Source organism: Aspergillus melleus (genome assembly GCF_016097325.1).
Source record: "Aspergillus melleus strain CBS 546.65 chromosome Unknown contig3, whole genome shotgun sequence".
Taxonomy (NCBI): domain Eukaryota; kingdom Fungi; phylum Ascomycota; class Eurotiomycetes; order Eurotiales; family Aspergillaceae; genus Aspergillus; species Aspergillus melleus.
This window is the reverse complement of record NW_025763372.1, coordinates 4,993,905-5,013,047: the sequence shown is the minus strand read 5'-3', so window position 1 is coordinate 5,013,047 and position 19,143 is coordinate 4,993,905. Positions and strand designations below refer to the sequence as shown.

General features: G+C 49.7%; 4 protein-coding genes across 4 annotated transcripts; 3 read left to right on the top strand and 1 right to left on the bottom strand.

Moving 5' to 3' along the window:
* Nucleotides 1-631: 631 nt before the first annotated feature.
* On the top strand, nucleotides 632-8,878 carry LDX57_006767 (type I polyketide synthase; the record flags this gene model as incomplete). The annotated part of the gene is made up of 5 exons (XM_046088485.1): nucleotides 632-1,371; nucleotides 1,440-2,572; nucleotides 2,636-7,299; nucleotides 7,362-7,682; nucleotides 7,739-8,878. 5 exons carry the CDS (start codon nucleotides 632-634, stop codon nucleotides 8,627-8,629), a joined length of 7,749 nt encoding a protein of 2,582 aa, XP_045944455.1. The 3' UTR covers nucleotides 8,630-8,878.
* Nucleotides 8,879-9,041: 163 nt separating this feature from the next.
* LDX57_006766 (glycoside hydrolase family 35 protein) lies at nucleotides 9,042-12,283 on the bottom strand (the record flags this gene model as incomplete). Its single annotated transcript, XM_046088484.1, has 4 exons — nucleotides 9,042-9,259; nucleotides 9,316-11,101; nucleotides 11,160-11,268; nucleotides 11,502-12,283. The coding sequence occupies 4 exons, from the start codon at nucleotides 12,281-12,283 to the stop codon at nucleotides 9,042-9,044; spliced, it is 2,895 nt and encodes a 964-aa protein (XP_045944454.1).
* Nucleotides 12,284-14,559: 2,276 nt separating this feature from the next.
* LDX57_006765 (transcription factor domain-containing protein) lies at nucleotides 14,560-16,553 on the top strand (the record flags this gene model as incomplete). The annotated part of the gene is made up of 2 exons (XM_046088483.1): nucleotides 14,560-14,577; nucleotides 14,625-16,553. 2 exons carry the CDS (start codon nucleotides 14,560-14,562, stop codon nucleotides 16,551-16,553), a joined length of 1,947 nt encoding a protein of 648 aa, XP_045944453.1.
* A 1,950-nt stretch (nucleotides 16,554-18,503) lies between these two features.
* LDX57_006764 (uncharacterized protein) lies at nucleotides 18,504-18,894 on the top strand (the record flags this gene model as incomplete). The annotated part of the gene is made up of 2 exons (XM_046088482.1): nucleotides 18,504-18,660; nucleotides 18,713-18,894. 2 exons carry the CDS (start codon nucleotides 18,504-18,506, stop codon nucleotides 18,892-18,894), a joined length of 339 nt encoding a protein of 112 aa, XP_045944452.1.
* Between the last annotated feature and the right edge of the window lie 249 nt (nucleotides 18,895-19,143).

Here is a 19,143-nt window from a genome sequence, read left to right as displayed (position 1 = left end):
CTCTGAAAAGAAAAAAGATCAACTGTATCAGAGTCTTTCGCAAGGTTTCAGACTCTGAGAATGCGGGCCTGATGTGTTATTTTTGAAACACGACACCATGAATCAACTTCCCAAGAAAGGTTATGACGGCACAGCGTCTAGTCCTTCAAGCGATAAGGATAGTCAAGGATTAAACTCGCGAAGTGGTTTGAGATTCGCAACGAACTATGCTTCCCCACTCGGGATCTAGGGATGAGCGTGCGTACTTGATGGCTGGTTGGGTTCAAAGCGGCCACGAAGGGATATGCAAGGCACGCGAGGACGTTGCCAGAGGCCACAGAATGCGCATCGACCGCCTGATCTGGATAAACGATTAGGATCGCCTCTAAAGGGAAGGGGGCCAGACCTCATCAAGCTTTCATCTTATGTGTGCTTTGGGAACACGTTATCCCCGTGCGTCTAAAGAATATATTCAGATAAACCTCCATTCCGTGGGGATTCTCGTGCGAATTGTTTTTGTATACATATTGTTTTATTCTTGTTGTTGCATTCTATTGCTTCTTCTTTGCTCTTTAGACCCGGGATGTTAACCAGCACAGAGTCTGCAGATGGACTTCTCGACTCGTCGAGTCAATCCGACCGACCTCACGCGATGCATTCTCAACACAGTTCCGCAGCTAATTTCACAGAGAATGGTGCAAACGGGGATACAAACGGGGATGGAGGCAAGCAAAATGCAGGGCCGGAACAATTAGCCATCGTGGGCATGGCCTGTCGCTTGCCCGGTGATGTCTCCAGCCCAGAAGATTTCTGGGAACTGTGCTCCCGAGGCAGAAGCGCCTGGTCACCAATCCCCGAGTCCCGATTCAATGCCTCTGCGTTCTATCACCCGAATCCAGATCGCGCCGGATCGATTAACACGAAAGGTGGGCATTTCCTCAAGGAGGATGTCGGGTTATTCGATGCGCCGTTCTTCAACATCACACTCCAGGAAGCGCGATCCCTCGATCCCCAGCAGAGACTGGCCCTCGAATGTACATACGAAGCACTTGAGAATGCGGGAATCCCCAATCATTCCATCGCAGGGCGCAAGATCGGTGTCTTTGCAGGCGCGTCGCTCCCGGAGTACGACATGAATAATTTCAAGGATACGGAGGCTAGTCCCATGTACGCGGCAACGGGAACTGCTGCATCGCTTCAGTCGAATAGGATTTCATACTACTTTGATCTGCAGGGGCCAAGTCTGACGATAGATACCGCGTGCTCATCTAGTTTGACTGCTATGCATCTCGCGTGTCAAAGTCTTCGCGCCGGAGAGTGTTCCGCAGCGATTGTATCTGGGTGTCATTTGAACTTGTTCCCAGAGGGGTTTATATCAATGACGCGCTCAAGGTTCGAAGCCCAATATAGCGCAGTGAGAATTCGACAGTATACTAATTGTGTGATGAATCTTCAAACAGGTTGCTTTCGGAAGAAGGACGTACATACGCATTTGACCAACGAGGAAACGGATTTGGACGAGGCGAAGGCGTTGGATGCATCGTGTTGAAAACACTCGAAGACGCACAGAAAGCAGGAGACGCCATAAGAGCCATCGTCGTGAACAGCGGGGCAAACCAGGACGGCCGAACAAGAGGAATCACCATGCCGAACGGCGCAGCTCAGGAATCATTGATGCGCTCGGCCTACGAGGATGCCGGAGTCGACCCGGCACTGACAGGATACGTTGAAGCGCACGGCACAGGAACCCAAGTTGGAGATCCGATCGAAGCGACGGCACTGAATACAATTTTTGGAAAAGGTCGTACAACCCGCCAACCTTTATTCATTGGCTCCGTCAAATCAAACCTGGGCCATCTAGAGGGCGCGAGTGGGGTGGTTTCGATCATCAAGACTGCCTTGATGTTGGAAAGGGGGTTTGTCTTGCCAAACTGCAATTTTGATAAGGCAAATGAAGACATTCCCCTGGCCAAATGGAACATGAAGGTAAACGGGAGGTGCTCATCACGGCACGAGAGATTAAGGATTAAGGTCATGGCTGACTGGTTCAAACAGGTCCCGAAGAAATTAGCTCCCTGGCCTAGAGGCAAGCCCTATGCAAGTGTGAACAACTTCGGTTTTGGAGGATCAAACGCCCATGTAATCCTACGGGCTGGACCCCGTAGCAAAGGGGACGGAACCATCAAGCTTGATCCATTACCGCGAAAAGTATTCGTTCTCACGGGACACGATAAGCAGGCGCTTGCTCAGCGGGCGAATGATCTAAATGCCTACCTTGTGAAACATCCCGCAATCTTCGACAACCATCTGTTGGGAAACATTGCTTACACTCTTGGACAAAGGCGAAGTTTCTTCCAATGGAGACTTGCAGTTTCCGCGTCCTTTGACAAAGAGTTGGTGGAGTTCTTGACTAGTAATCCTGAACCACATCGAGCGGCGCAAGAGCCTGTTCTCGCGTTCGTTTTCACTGGTCAAGGAGCACAGTGGCTTGGAATGGGGAAGGAGTTGATCGGGACATATCCTGTGTTTAAGCAGACAATGCAAGCTGTAGATGCTTGCCTTGCAGCTCTTGGTGCTGGATTTTCAATGATCGGTATGGCTGTCTCTACATGAACACTGGGAAAAGGGGTCCCATTCTGACACATGGTTGACCTAGATGAGTTGCTCCTTATCGACCCCGCTACAAGCTCTCTTTCGAAGGCTCATATGAGTCAACCAGCTTGTACATCCGTCCAGATAGCACTGGTCGACCTACTTCGCTCATGGGGAATAAAGCCCAGCGCCGTGACTGGTCATTCAAGCGGCGAAATAGCGGCAGCATATGCAGCAAACAATCTGACACTCGAGGAATGTGTCCAGATTGCATATGCCCGTGGCCTTGCATCTGGCTTTTTGACTCAAAGCTCTAGAACACAGGGTGCAATGTTGGCCGTGGGAGCGAGCGCCACAGAAGTACAGCCCTTTGTGGATGCGCTGACGAACAAGCATGCCGTCATCGCGTGTGTAAATAGTGGTTCCAGTGTCACGGTATCCGGGGATGAGGATGCCATCGTTGAGCTCCAGGGGATCCTGGATAGAGAGCAAATGTTTACCCGTCGGTTGCAAGTCGACGTCGCTTACCACTCCCACCACATGAAGCAAGTAGCCCAACAATATCGCCTCCTGATGGGCAAAATTGTTCCGAAAGAGTCCGGCATCCCCTTTCATTCAGCAGTGCACGGCCGGAAAATACCTGCGAAGGATCTGGATGCGTCATATTGGGCCGATAATCTTGTCTCCAGGGTGGAATTCGTACAGGCTCTGCAGAACCTCGTCACGGAAAACCCGAAGGTTACTACGCTTATCGAAATCGGCCCGCACTGTGCTTTGCAGACGCCCATCAAGCAGATCCTTTCGCAAAGCTCCCCAAACAAAACCATTCAATACCTTCCGAGTCTGAAGCGCAAAGTCGACGCAGTTGAAGCGGCCCAGCAATTAGTGGGCGCTCTCTTCGTGCGAGGGTATTCAGTTGACCTGGGTGCCGTGAACTTCCCCGACTCCGGTGAGAATGCCCGCAAGCCTACGCTGTTAACGAATATGCCAAAATACCCCTGGAATCATTCCGAGCGATATTGGCACCTGTCTCGCTTGGCGCATAATCTGTATTATAGACCGACACCGCGCAACGACCTACTAGGCTCACTCTGTATGGAAAATGTTGAATTCGAGCCGCGCTGGAGAAACATCCTTCGGTTGGATGACTTTCCCTGGATTCGCCAGCACAAGGTCCTCGGGAGCAATGTGGTACCGTTAACGGCATTCCTGTCCATGGCAATTGAAGCTATGGCCACGCACGCAGCACTTCATCACATTACCCTGGAGAAGGTCGACCTTCGAGATGTTTCAATATCGCGTGCCTTGACGATCGCCGAGGGTGCTTCCGTGGAGACAATGTTCACATTGAAACGCGTCAATGAATCCGCCAGCAAGCCTATTGATAGCTGGCATGAGTTCAAAGCCTTCTCCTGGGTTGAAACGCGTGGCTGGGAGCAACATTTTCAAGGTTTCGTAAAAGGCCAAGAAAGTCAGCATGCGAATCCTGTCGATGGACAGCGACGACAAGCAGCCATTTCAGCAGAGATATCGCGCCAACTATCAGACCTCAAGGCCTCATGCACTGTACCTGTTGGCTCAGAGACTCTTTACAGCAATGTTGGGAGCAGCGGGGTTGAATATGGGCCGCTTTTCCGGTGCTTGTCTAACATCTTGGTCAGCGAGGACTCGAAATCAAGAGCCACGTTCTCTGCGCCAGATACCAAGACCTGCATGCCTCTCGAGCACGAAACTGATTGCATCATCCACCCGGTCGCATTGGACCACTGCCTCCAACTACTGTGGACACTACTAGGGTATCAGCACGGCCGATTAGATGTAACGCACGTCCCGTCCCGGATCTCGCAGTTTTCAATTTCACTTAAACGCCCCTTCTCTGCAGGCACCCAATTTGAGCTGTATGCGCGCCCCCCTCTGCCTTCTCCAACACGTCGCCCACGGGGTAATCGCATCCTTGTCATGCGGCCCGAAGACCCTCAAAATCCAGCCATCGAAATTGACGGGGTAGTAATGATCCCTTTGACGAACGACGGCGGCAAATCCTGGGCAAAAGAGCCTAATGCCATGTGCTACAAACTTCACTGGGAGCCGTGTCTTGACTTTCTCTCCACGAAAGATTACAAGTCTCTTCTGGAAGGAAGCAATGGAGATCCACATGGTGTTCAGAGGATGCGACTTCTGGACCGGTTGGCGGAACATTACCTTCGCAACGCCCTGGAGCAGGTCTCGCATGAGGAAGTGCGCAATCTGGAGAACCATTACCTCAAGTTTTATCACTGGATCCAAAAAGCTTGTAAATCCGCCCGCCTTGCACAGCCCCTGTCGGAGCAGACCATCGACTACGTTCGAACCATGAATGGGTCTGGTGCTCTCCTGTACCAAATTGGCTCGTCACTTCCCAAGATCCTTCGGGGTGAAGTGGACCCGTTGAATTGTATGCTCGAGGACGACTTGCTAAACAGATACTATCAAGAGATCGATAACATGCGTCAATCCTACTCCCAGGTCTCGGTTTGCATTAAGCAAATGGGACATCAGAACCCCAACATCAACATCCTCGAAATCGGTGCTGGCACAGGCGGTGCTACTGTACCTATCCTCGAAGCCCTTGGAGGGGGGAAGTCCGGAACAACCCCACGATTCAGCCAGTACACCTACACCGACATCTCTCCCGGCTTCTTTGAGAAAGCCAAGATTAAGTTTGAACCGTGGGACCATCTCATGACATACCAAACTCTCGACATATCCTCCGATCCGACAAAGCAGGGTTACCAGCCTCATTCATACGATCTAGTCGTTGCCTGTAACGTCCTCCACGCAACTCCAGAGATCAACAAGACAGTCGAACATGTCCGGATGCTGCTCAAGCCAGGGGGCAAATTGATCCTGATTGAGGAGACTTCGTTCAAAGCCAGACTTTTCCCTTTCGCAGCTCTGCCTGGGTGGTGGCTAAGCCAGGATGCGAATCGCGTTGACGGGCCACTTCTCGATCTCGATGGGTGGAACAGTGTCCTAACCGCAAATGACTTCTCGGGGATCGATGTCCAGCTCGACGACTATCCGGACTCGGAAGATCGAAGCAGTAGCATCATGGTTTCTACGGCCAAGGGATCGAAGAATGGACCCGAGAACGATGGTGATATTGTCATTATCAACAATGATAGGAGCCACAAGTCCCATTTAAGGGATGGCTTGAAGAAGTCCATAAGACAGACGACAGGCGTTGATCCCGTTGAAGTCGCACTAACCCAGGCGAATGTTACTGGCAAGTGGTGCATCTTCCTCGGCGATATGGAACAGCCGATCCTTTCGCAATTAGACCCTGGACACTTCAAGAAGATCCAGAATCTGGTCAGCGGCGCTCGAGGGCTACTATGGGTCATCCAACACAATAACAAGGATTCACGATCTCTCGCCGAGAACATGGTGATAGGTCTAGCTCGAACGGTGAGGTCGGAAACTGGCTTACCATTCGTCACGTTGGACCTGGGCGAGAAACTGAATATATCAACCGTGGAGGCTATTGGTCACATCGAAAAAGTGTTCAACGGTGCTTTCTGTCGAAAGTCACAGCTCACTGAAGCCGATATGGAGTTCACAGTTCGCCAAGGGCGTATCTGCGTATCTCGTCTTGTCGATAACGATGCGCTCAATTTGAGCATCCAACAGGAGGCCCAGGAGGCGCCACCACAATTGCAACTCTTCCAACAGCCACAGCGACCCTTGAAGCTGACCACCGGACATAGCAGAATGTTGGATGAGTTGTACTTCACGGACGACCAGTCTCTGGCAGCCCCGTTGCCTGAGGATTATATTGAAGTCCGCGTCTCGCATGTGGGACTGAACTTCAGAGATGTTCTAGTTGCGATGGGTCAGCTCCAAGAAGGCATGCTCGGTCAGGAGTGTAGTGGTGTCGTTACCGCCGTTGGAATGAAGGTGACTGACTTCCGAGTTGGGGATCGTGTGTTTGCAATGTCGCCTGGATGCCTTTCCACAATCGCACGATGCCCGGCGTATTGCGCCTGCACTTTACCCGAGAATGTCTCCTTAGAGCTAGCAGCCTCTATTTCCACAGTCTTCAGCACCGCATACTACTCCTTGATCGACCTCGGACGACTACAAAAAGGGGAGAGCATTCTCATTCACGCCGCCGCCGGAGGTGTCGGACAAGCAGCCATCATCATAGCGCAGTCTATCGGCGCCAAAGTCTTTGCCACAGTTGGCAGCCAAGAGAAGAAAGAATTCCTGATAGAGACTTACAATTTTGACAGTGACCAGATCTACTTCAGCCGAGATACCTCTTTCGCTCGGGGGATCCTGCACGCCACGGACGGCGAGGGGGTAGACGTGGCCTTGAACTCCCTGGATGGAGACGCGTTACAAGCGACTTTTAAATGTGTTGCTCCATTCGGACGGTTCATTGAGATGGGAAAGAGGGACATCGTTCAGAACTCCAGATTAGAAATGGCGCCTTTTGATCGGAACGTGTCGTTTGCCTCGGTGGATATGAACATTGTAAGGGAAAAGCGACCGATGATGTTCAATAGATTGTTGCGCAATTCTGTCGACTTGTTCGTGCGAAGCCAGGCCCTAACGCAGTGGCCCGTCACCACAATTCCCATCTCAGAAATTGAATCCGGCTTCCGCGCCTTGCAAGGTGGTCAGGTTATCGGTAAGATGGTCGTCCGGATGGTAGACGATCCAGACGGTGAACATGCCATGGTGAAGGTATGATACGTTTGATTGCCACAATGACATGGTCTCAAGTACTAACAATCTTGCAAAAATAGGTTCATCCAGCCAGAAAGCCTGGCGCCCTCGTCCAGCCGAATGCGTCGTATATCATCGTCGGAGGAACAGGAGGAATCGGCCTCGACCTCGCCAGCTGGCTCCCCAGCAAAGGCGCCACACATCTTATTCTAGTTTCTAGAAGTGGCGCCGCAAGCGACAACGCCAAACGAACTGTCCAAGAGCTGACAGAGAACGGCATTATAGTCGAAATCTGCCGCTGCAACATATCCAACCAGGCAGATGTGACAGAAAAGCTCGGCCATATTCTGCGCCAAATGCCCCCCGTCCGTGGAGTCATCTACGGCGCTATGGTTCTTCGCGTATGTTCCCCTAGATTCAAGCATATCCGGAAAAATACATAGCTGACGGATTTCAGGACATTCTCTTCGAGAAAATGACCCATAACGACTACATGGCGGTCATTAAGCCCCGAGTCCACGGTATCATGAACCTACAATCTCTCCTCAAATCCTCATCCACCCTCGATTTCTTCATCAACCTCTCCTCCGGCGCCAGCTTCATCGGCAACATGGGACAAGCCCAATACGCCGCCAGCGGCGGGTTCATGGCCGCCCTCGCCCAATATCCGCAAGCCTCAGGCCTACCCTGCACAACGCTCGACCTGCCCATCGTCCGGGGAGTCGGATATCTCAGCGAGGACCAACAGAAGCTCGAACAAGTCTCCGCACAGCTCGGCACTTCAGCCATCACCGCAGTCGAGATCCGATGCATTGTCGCAGCCGCGATACGGAACGAGATCCGCGAATCCAGCGAAGGCCACTGCGTCATTGGATTCGATTTCATAAAATCGACGCCCGTCGCCGAGCTCCCACACTGGGTCAAAGACGCACGTTTCTCGAACCTCACCCGTCTCTCGCAACTCATGGAAACCGCCGCGTCGAACAGCGCAGCGGCGAAACAGACCGCCGTCGAAGTCTCCCCGGCTACTGCTGTGCGCTCGGCGCGGGCCCTTGATGCAGCCGAGAGTCTGGTCGTCGACGCGGTAATCAAGAAGCTGTCGAGTATTTTGATGCGTCCGGCAGAGGAGTTGGATCCGTCTGTCCCGATCTCTGTGTATGGGTTGGACTCTTTGGTTGCGATTGAGGTCCGGAATTGGATTACTAGGGAGTTGGAAGCCAGTTTGCAGATCTTGGAGATTTTGGCGAGTGATTCCCTGCCTGTGTTGGCGCGGTTGATCTTGAAGAAATCGGGGATCTTGTCGGTTAAGGTCAAGGGGGAATGGGGGTTGATTGGGAATGAGAGTTAAGTCGCTGAGGGGATGGTGTGGTTTGGTTTGATTGGTGATGTTAAATTGCAGTTTATTTCGTTTATATTGATTGATGTTAGATGTTTTGTGAATTCGCTGTAGATGCATACGTTATATACGATAATATCATTTTTGCTGTTTCCCGAACTCTATAGATCAGATCTGTTGCCTTGAATCCTTGATTGTGCCGTAGACAGAGACAAGATAACAGGTCTACAGACAGTTTATGAAGGGACCGGTCCTCTGAATCCCATTTCAAACTGAATTCATCAAATCTATGCCACACGAGCTTTCTCGATTGAAGAATAACCGGACTAAACGACCAAAGCCCAGCCCATGCCGTTGGCAGAATCAAACCCCAAAGGAACACTTAGTTATACGTTGGTCACGAGCATTCCATACAACATAGAACCTAATAGCTCCCCGACCTAATCCTCCAAGTGTCGCCCTCCACAAAAGACGGCTTGCTGTAGCCACTCTGAATGATGGCATCAGTCTCAAGCTCCAACCCACATAGCTTCAAGGGCGAGTCTTCCTGAGTCCACACAATCAGAGCCACAGTGTTAATGCCGTCATACTTCAAGATTCCCTCAGGAACAGGGAACCTTGTCTGTGGTCCAATATTGTTGACTACCCAAATCAATCAGCTCGAATCCTTAACCAAGCAAAGTGAACGTAAAACATACCATATTTCCCAAACTGCCATCCATTCACGTACAGCACCACACGAAGTTTGGCAGGAGCCCCGTCAGGCATACACTTCTTGAAGACAAAGCTGAGCGGAATGTCATAACCAGCTGGAATAGCGAGGTCGAATCGCGTGGCGTAATATCCAGCCCCATTGGCCGGGAGTTCCTGGAAGGGAGACTTCTTGGGGAAACGTGTCAGTAGTGCCCCGGGGAGATGATAGCCCTTCCGTTCGGCATAGGTGGCTCTTTCGTTGAGCGGTCCTCGACTATGCTCGTAGTAGTTTTCGCCTCCGAAGTTGCCCGTGAGCTTCCAGGAAATGGCGGATTGGTCGCGGCCGTCTAGGTTGTAGTCAAGAATCCCTCGGGGCTCTTTCATTTGCTGAGAAGCTACGAAGAAGTTTTGCTCCAGTCCCATATGGTCAATCAGTATGGTCAGCGTGTAAGATGAGTCGGGGTCTAGTTTGGAGGGGAACTTGAACGTTTGCTTGTGGGACTTCTCCATCGGGGATCCAGGCCATGATCTTGGATAGGTTGAATTCAGCCATACAGAGTAGGCGAATGCATGCCCACTTTGGACCGAGAGGTCTATCGCCGCCTCCTTTCCTGTGGCTACAAAGCTGCCACGGTACAGCAAGGAGCCAGCATGATAGCCATAGTCCGAGGCATAGAGAGAAGTAGGTGTAGACAGCTTTATAGGGTTGTTTGTATCAGTGAGATTGCACGGAGTCCAAAGATCATCCTCGTATGGATTCTCGTCGCTAATCTCTGGCAGTGAGTTGACATAACTCCAGGACGGGCTGTCTTGGAAGTTTGGGAGCGTGATGGTAGGCGCCTTGAAATCCACTCTCCCCATTAAGCGTCCGTTGTTAGACTTGGTGATAACTTTCTGGTCGTTGAAATATAACGAGGAGATCTTCTTTGGTGCAGTGATCAACTCGATCTCAGTTGTACTGTTAATGTCTCCTGTCAGACGCAATGTTTCACCATCAATAGCCGCCGTCCGGAGCAGGTATCCTGCTTTCACAATAACCGCGTCGTTGGCCCGAGAGGGCAATGCGTACAAACCTTTAGGCTGTGGAGCACGGAGTGGAATGACCCAGTAATTGTATGCCTGATTTCGAGACAACAGATGGACCTCAAGTGAACCAAATTTGACAACACGGCGGCGATCGTCTACCTTCCACTGGACCACGGACAGTGAGCCAACTTTCTTGCTTGTGACACCAGGGCCTTCGGCTTGCGTGAAGGCTCCAAGGCTTGCTTTGACCGCGAACTCGTGGGTCTCTCCCGCGCCCCCGTAAAGCACAAGAACAGACTTGGAGCCAGTCCGTTTCCAGGATAGCATCTCGAAGGTCGAATAGACCAATTTGATACCTCCAATGTCGTAGTCCACTAGATGAATCTTGGCATCTCGACCGATAAGCGTGAGCGAACCTCCGAGCAGTGGAATGACGAGATTACCAAGTGAAGTTTTTACTTTCAGCTTGTAAGACACTGCCTTCTGCGACTTAAGGTCGCGGTGGTGAACAACATAAAAGGATGCGGATGATCCTGATAATGGCGTGACAAGCAGGTCACTAGTATCCGTGTAAACCCCAAAAGTGCCGGGTTTCGGCTTCATCGTCAGATATTCTGGGGATGCAGATAGAAAATTGACTTGCAATCTTATCTCGCTGTATTTCTCACGACTGATCCCGCGATTCTCATCGATGGCTGCTCCAACGTCGTAGGACGTATAGCCACCTGGATGGCCGATATTTCCCCAGTTGGTTCCGCCAAAGATCTATACAGACGATCAGTGAATTGTCTTCTTTGATGGAACGCGGGAAAAACTGACAAACCATGTAAAGATTTTGAATAGCGATCCGTAGGCCATAGTTGAGTTTGTATAGAACTCGGGCGAACTCGTGGTTGATAAACGCCGCCTGCTTCTCAACGCCAACGCCACCCCTATAATCAAGTAGTATTAGCAAAGAACAGGCCAGCCATAAAACACTGACAGACATGCCATGCATCCGGAACGCCTCCCTGAAACTCCTGAATTGCCAATGGTCCACCCAGGTTTATCTTCTCTCTGGTAGCGGCGTCGTAGGCTTGAAGTGGGTTTCGAAGCGACGACCAGTTGGTAGGATCAGAAGCTAGGTACTAGTTACCTAATCGCCCATGGAAGGTGGAAGGTATACCTACGACCAGTCTCCCAGCCGAGCGGATAAAAATCGAAACCGTAGATATCTGCGGCGCCGAGACCGGTCCCCGGCGCAAAGTTGCCTACAGGAACAGCATCGTTCACGATAAACGGGACCTCGATCCCTGCATTTCGATATTGTTTCTGAATGTAGGCCATATACTCCTTATCAAGGCAGGATGTGTCAGACGAAGCCTCGCACAGGGAGTACTCATTCTCAGGCTGCAGGAGAATGACCGGTCCACCGTTTGTGACTTGTGCCTTCGCAATAATGCCTCCAATGGTCGTAATGTATGGCGTAATGGCATCTACATAGTCTTTGTCCGATGATCTCACTCGGCCTTTAAGTCGCGATAGCCATCCGGGGAACCCACCCCCGGATACCTCGGCGTTAATGTAGGGTCCTGGCCGCGCAATTAGGTAGACACCGGCTTCGCTAGCGGCCGCAAAGAATTTCTCCAAGGCAAACACCCCGTCGACTCTGACTTGACCAGGTTCACCCTCGAGGAGTGCCCAATCCACGTAAAATGAAACGCACGAGTACCCTAAGGCACGAACCTTTTGGAATACATCCAGCCACAGGCCAGGGGAGGGAAGGCGGAAGGGGTGAAATTCACCAGAAAGAAGAAGAAGACGCTCCCCTTGGACTGAGATTGAGTACTTGTCCCACGTAACTATATCCTGTGCTGAGGCCTGTCCCTGTGCCATCCCGGTAAAAGTGATCAGGGAGATGCACAAGGAGGCGAGAGTCCAGCATTGTGGCCAAGATAGGCCCTTCATTGTGATAATTAAATTCCTTGAACTGTTTCTCTTGTTATGAAATAAAACGTGTCTTGATCAGATAACAAGTCACAGTGGGAGGGTAAGGCAATTAAATACCAGCCATGAGCATGAATAAGAAAGGGACGTGCTATACTTGCAGATGGTCTAGCCGCGCCTGTCCCGTCGGTTCAGACGGTATCCAATCGCTTCTTTTACGGATGCTTAATTTAGCCCCCGTCTTGGTTTGTCATGCGCTGCAGAAACAGTCTATCGCGGAGAACCCTGGCATGAACATTCTTGTCAGCCATCCTGCATGAGCGAATAAGAGAGCTTGTTTGGTGCTGTGACAATGCAAGAACCTGCATGGTCTCATCCTTCTGTTTCTTGATCTCATGCATGAGCAGGTTCAACTGAGGGGTGAGCTAATAAAAATGTCAGTCCATCATGGCCTTCTGTAAGCTATGGCCTCATTGTTATTGGCGCCGTGAACTCCTCGATGACCCAGCTACCCAAACGCCGTACACTCTCTGGTTTTAGTAAAGTGGTTACCTCGTGTAAATAAAATATTGGTAGCGAGAGCAGATAACGCCAAAAACTTTAGACCACGGGGTACTTCAGACGGTTAAAAGAAGGTGGCGGGACTCGGGTCCGACTCGCAGCAAGAGATACTAGCGCTGTATATTAATAGGTATCAGAGCGATCAATTACGCCCCAATCACAGTAGTTAATGCGATAGAAGTTAAACTAGTGCTCGTATCCGTACACGTACCTTTTTTCAAATTTATTGGCTGCGGGGTTCAACCACCCTTGTCATCTCCAGCAAAGGGCAATGAATCTGTGAAGAACGTAAACCATCCATGGCCGCTCTTTTGATCCCTGCATCTAGTGACCGTCATTCGTGGAGAGATTCAAGTATAGAGTAGATTATAGTGAAGGCGGAACTTGGGCTGGACGGCTTAGCTCGCAAAGCCTGCAAACGTAGGTATGGCTTGGATTTGGAAGAGGCCACACGGAGCTTAACCACCTAATTAACGAGAAAATTGCGATTTGTATAGCTAGCGAGACTCCAAGGTCAAAAGAGAAGAAAAATATAAATAATCTAGCGCTTGACTGTTTCGTATGTACGTTTTCTCCTCGATTTGCTCTGGCATTGTGGCAGGGTTATGTCACACCATGAATAATGGGATGCTTTAACGCCTCAGTTGTCAATTAAAATGGCAATTCTCGACTGAACTGTACTTTCCTGTTGGAAGAGTTGCATATGTTATCTATTTATAATCAGACTTGGGGATGGATTTCGGTGGGAGAAGTCGAAAGAAGCCATTTAGGGGAATCAAAGAAGGTGATTGTGATTCGGAAGGTAGCGCTTTGGGGAATGTGAAAAGCATCAGGCGATCTGCCCTTCTACATAGTAGACCATTGAGGGAAGCTAAGAACACTTTAACAGGCCACCTTTCTGTCGACACACTAATACTAAGTTGTGCTCTTCCAATGCTGCATACCGTCGGACGAGTAGAAGCATGGGAGGATCGGCCGTAAGTCACAATATATAGTTCGGTAAAGCACAGTACATACTGCCATGATATAACAAAAAGCCAAGTAATTGATGACTTACATATTAATATTACAACGGCCTTGGAAATGTTTACATATAGAATCAGCTTAACATTCTAGTCGCAGCGATAAGTAGTGGTTGTTTCCCCACGTACTGGGGCCGCATACTTCGGAATATTGCAGTTCCGATCGCACGATCGGTTGGGCTTCTTCTTTGAGCAATTTAATCCGGTGGAGCCACACTTGCTGTTTTCTCCGGGGTACCAAGCCTACTCCGTATGGCGAATTTGGCTTGTATAGCTCCATTCCGCTAGGGAAGGTGAATGCAGGTGAAACAGTATGGCAGATCAAGCTCGGACCGCGAAAAGGCACACCAAGGTGGCAAATGCGTGCCTGCGCTGTAAGCGCCAGAAGCTGAAAGTTAGCACAATCCAGGCTTCGGTTAACCTCGTGAATTGTCGTTAATGTACATGTAGTGCGATGTCCAACGCCCGTGCACTCTTTGCGTCAGAGCTGATTTGGACTGTCAGTCTGGTCCAAACACCCGGTGGAAGCCATACCAGCCCTCGGAATCAACCCCTAGACAGGCTCCGACGGCGTCCCACACAGCCTCCGATGCAGCCCAGTCTAACCAGCCTCACACGAGTAATGTATCTGGGGTCAGTCCCAGCTTTCTTGGATCAGCGGACACTGGGACAGCAACTCATGGCAACGGTCGATCTTGGAATTCGAGTTCCACCATGTCCCTTGTGAACGGGGTAAGTCTTATCCAACCCATAGTCAGGCCCATGGCTTAGCTTCCCAGGCTTTCCAGCTGCATAATGTATCCACTCTTGGAAACCCGGCCACGAATGCTCTACCTGGTGGCCATACCCAGGAAGTCGGGCTGGAAAGCTCAAGCGACGAGGCGGGGATGAGGGCTGCCTCACCAAGCACAAATGCCGGTGAGATACTAGATAATACCCAAATAGTACGACCGATGTCTCTCTTTTCAAGTCCGGCTTTGACAGACATGATTTCCTTGTTGCCAAACATCGAGGCAGCTTCTCTGCTGGTGGACACCTATTTCGATCGCGTCCACTGGTTCATGCTTATCTTTCACCAGGATGAGTTTCGTCAGCGATGGCCCAAGCTATATCAACTGTCTCGGAGACAATCACGCCAGAGTTCTCACTGGACTGGGTTCGTAAGCACGTTGCTCATGGTCATCGCCATCGGGCTTCAGTATGCCGGGCCGCATCGACAGCGACTCCTGGCCCGTCATGGTGTCTCCCAAGACCTGAAAGAGCGTATTCTTTCCACAGTTAGAGCCAGGCTCCTTGATATAGTATCGCTGGGATCACTCGAGGCAGTTCAAACGTGCATTCTGTTGGGGACCTTTTATTTGTACCACGGCGCGCCCCGCTTGGCTTGGCCTGTATGCGGATGTGGACTCCGTATTGCACAGGCTCTTCAATTGCATCGAAAGCTGCGGCCATCCGGGACACAAAACTTGCACATGCAGAAGGAGACTCGGAAACGGTGCTGGTGGGCCATATATGAGATTGAAACATTCTGTGCCGTCTCATATGGCTACCCCCACAGCATCAGAGACGCCGATTGCGACGTCGAGCCGCTTGATCCGTTGGCAAAGCTGCCAGTATCTCAATCACCGAGCTCCTTTGACGAGCCGCTCACCGGTGAACCTACTTTACTCTCATACAAATACTTCATGTCGAAACTATCGGTCATAACCAAGCAAGCGTTGGCGGAGCTGTATCGTATCGGTCCTGATTATGCAGAAAATGCAGCACGGGTCCCACCATCCTCAGACCTGCGAGGCATAATTCGAAAAGTGGATGATTTCGATTCCCGCCTTCGCCAATGGGATACAGAGATTCCAGCGAAGCTTCGATGGCAGAATGTAGCCCATAATATCAACTACACATCACTGGAAGAGGTTGACGAGGATATTGGAGCATCTGGGCCACGATTCGAGAACCATATCTACCAGCTTCAAGCTTTAGCTCTTACCCTGGCCTACGAGAGCTCTCGAATCTTGATCTACAGGCCGCTTCTGTCTTATAAACTCATTAACAGGCCCGGAACTGAAAGCATCTCGGATGACTTCGAATCTGCTCCGGCGAATCCATTAGAAGCATCATTGAGGAGCTGTCGTGAGGCTGCCATCAAGATGTCCGAAATATCATCTAGTGCTATTGTCGATCTGGTGTCAGAAACTTACGCCGCGGGCTTCGTCAGTATCCACACATTCACAGCTGGAGTGGCACTAGGAATCATTACCAGTATGGATCCTTTGAATTCACATTCTGGGGATACGAAGCGTGGCCTACGTCAACTCATGGGGATTCAGGAGAAGCTTAAGTCGCGATCTATCATGGCAGAACAAGGGCTAGAGATTTTGCAACGTTTAACAAAGTTGGTCATGGAGAAGGAACTCAGCGTAATGCTAGATTTGTCAAAGCCAGGAACAACAAGTTCAAATACGCCAAGAGCAGATGTTCCCAGCCAAAGTGTGACCTTGAACGATAGCTCCGCCGTCGCAAATCCCACCATGGCACCCCGTTATCCAAACACTGCACCCAGGTCCATTGGTGATCCAACAATGCCACCGGTGGAAACCGACCTAGCTGATACAAGCACCATGCTCAACGATCCACCCTTTCAATATATGGAAAACTTTGCATTCTCCGGTGCTCTTGATGATTTTGACCAAGGTCGGACTCCCATGTGACTCCCTTGCCGCTATCATGGTATCTTACTAACGAAAACAGCCTTATCGACATATATTCCTCGACTACAGCCGGGTGGTGACGATAGCCTCCTCGATTGGTCTTGCATATCGCAGGACCAGGGATTTCCAATGTTAGAGCAAACGTGGTTCTGGGGTCTGGATAACGTTTCTTCTCACCTCGGCAGTGAGGATCAAGAATGGTGAAACGGGATTGCTGGCAATCTTGAACAATGAAAAGGCCCATTTATTTATTCGCATGGTTCATGGCAGAGCTACACAAGTGTACCTGCGGCGACTTATGCTAGGCTGCTTCTTTGAGTGTATTAATATCGGATAGCATGCTATCGGGGCTTGGGCTGAGTGACGAAAAGGACATAGTAATCCGATGGTCTTAACGCAGAAGAACCAGTCATGAAACGATCCGACGATCTCGGAGTAGTGCAGAGTACATGTATCGAAGACCTTTCCATATTGAGGAGGGACAGATGTATCAATGTCGTTATGGGAAAGATGGGATGCATCGAAACTGAAGTCGGGCATATAGTGCAGATCATATTGGCACAGGGCCCCTATCCACAGACTAGACATCAAAAGGGATACCCGAAACTAGCCGTGTGGGTCTCCCGCACGGCTCTTACGCGCGCTAAAGCCTTTGCTGGTAAATGACGCAACGTACGCAACTCAATTCGCAACGCGTCCGACAACATCTACTTGCTAGCTGGCGCATAAAGATAGTATGCTGACTAGATTAGATTCTATTCGATAATGTTTTTCAGGACGGGAGTCTGTAGTTCTTTGGCGAATCTACGATTCAGTCGGACACATCAGACAGTAGTTATCGGTGTCTTCTTGTTTTGTTTTTATAGAGTCATAATGTCTTCGCTATGGGATATTAGTACATCTTCGCTCAAATCATTTTCTATCATGCCGCAAAGAGCCGCGCTAGAGAAGTCACGGGTTTTATCAACGAATAACTATATTACTATCGATGCCGATACGTTGGTTGAAGAGGAGGAGTTGTTTGATTATCAAGCTGATCGATTCTATCCCGTTCAATTGGGCGAGATTTTTTAAGATCGCTATCAATTTGTGGCAAAGCTAGGATTTGGTTTTTCATTGATCACTTGGCTGGCCCGAGATTTGAGGTAAGTTTTTCGAGAGGTTTAAATTGGACGATAACTGATTTTTATAGGTATCGCCAATATGTCGCATTTGAATTATACGTTTATATCTCGCTTCATCATCGGGAATTGTCTGTTTATGACTGTATTAATAGTTGTATGGCCGAAATGTCATTTAAAGGGCGAGGAATAAATAACATTCGAAAGCTGCTGGACTCTTTCGAGGTGACTGGTCCGCATGGCAAGCATGCTGTTCTTGTTTTTGAGCTCGCGCAAATGAGTTTGCGTGATATGAAATTTGTTTTTTGTCGAGAAGGGTTTGAGGAGGAATTTGTCAAGGGTGTTATTATCGAATTTCTTAAGGCTTTAGACTTCCTGCATTCCCACGGAGAGATTGTTTATACTGGTATAGTTCTTTTCGGAGATCGTGGGCTTAGATTACAAGTTTTTCTATTGATATTTAGCAGACGTACACTCCGGTAACATGTTACTTGGCCTTTACGATAATAATCTCCTGCGTTTATTGGAAGACAAGGAGATGACATTTCCTGTTATTCGAAAGATCTATTCCGATAGAATTATATATTTCTTACGGTTATCATTATCAAAGGAAGGACCTATGCTTCTTTTTGACTTTGGAGAAGCGAGAATCGGACCGGGCTTTTACGCAGGCGATATAATGCCATTGGAGTATCGGGCACCTGAAACACTGTTTTACGTGGGATGGAGTTATCCGGTTGATATATGGAGTGTTGGTCTTACAGTGAGTCGCTGTTGTATTGGATTCGATTCCCATAATTTCCTGTTAAAGAATTCATAGGCATGGGATATGCTTGGATCGAAAAGACTCTTCACCGCGCGTGACGAAGATGGTGATCTGTACGATGCCGCTCATCTGGTTCAGCTGATTGCTGCACTGGGCCCACCGCTTTTTGAGTTCTTGGCCAGGAATCCGGAGAGATGGGCGGACTTTTGGAATGATCAGAGTATGCCTTCCTTCTACGAAGATCACTTGTGTGCGTTGCTAATCCATTATAGATGAGTGGCTGGGTCTGGCATCTATACCGCATGACCGGACAATCGAATCTCTTGAAAACAAACTCGATGATAACTCGGGCTTTCTTCGCTTCCTGCGGAAGACTCTTACTTGGGAACCGGAGAAGAGGGCGACGGCTAAGGAGCTTTTGGAGGATCCTTGGCTCATGGGGAAGGAGGGTTGAATGAACACAAGTTGCTGTTTTAATTACACAGATTAAAGTGGCAATTGAATGAAGGAAATGAGAAACAGGATCTCTGAATCTTTGGGTACTCTGCCTTCTTCTACTCCTTCACGAGGCGTTTCTGAAAACATATCTTACGATTTTGACGTCAAAGATCTAGAGACTTTACGCATTGTAGTAGGTAGAATACTGACATGTTATAAGGTTATTTCAAGATGAACCAGGAACAATACAAGGGTAACTGCGAGA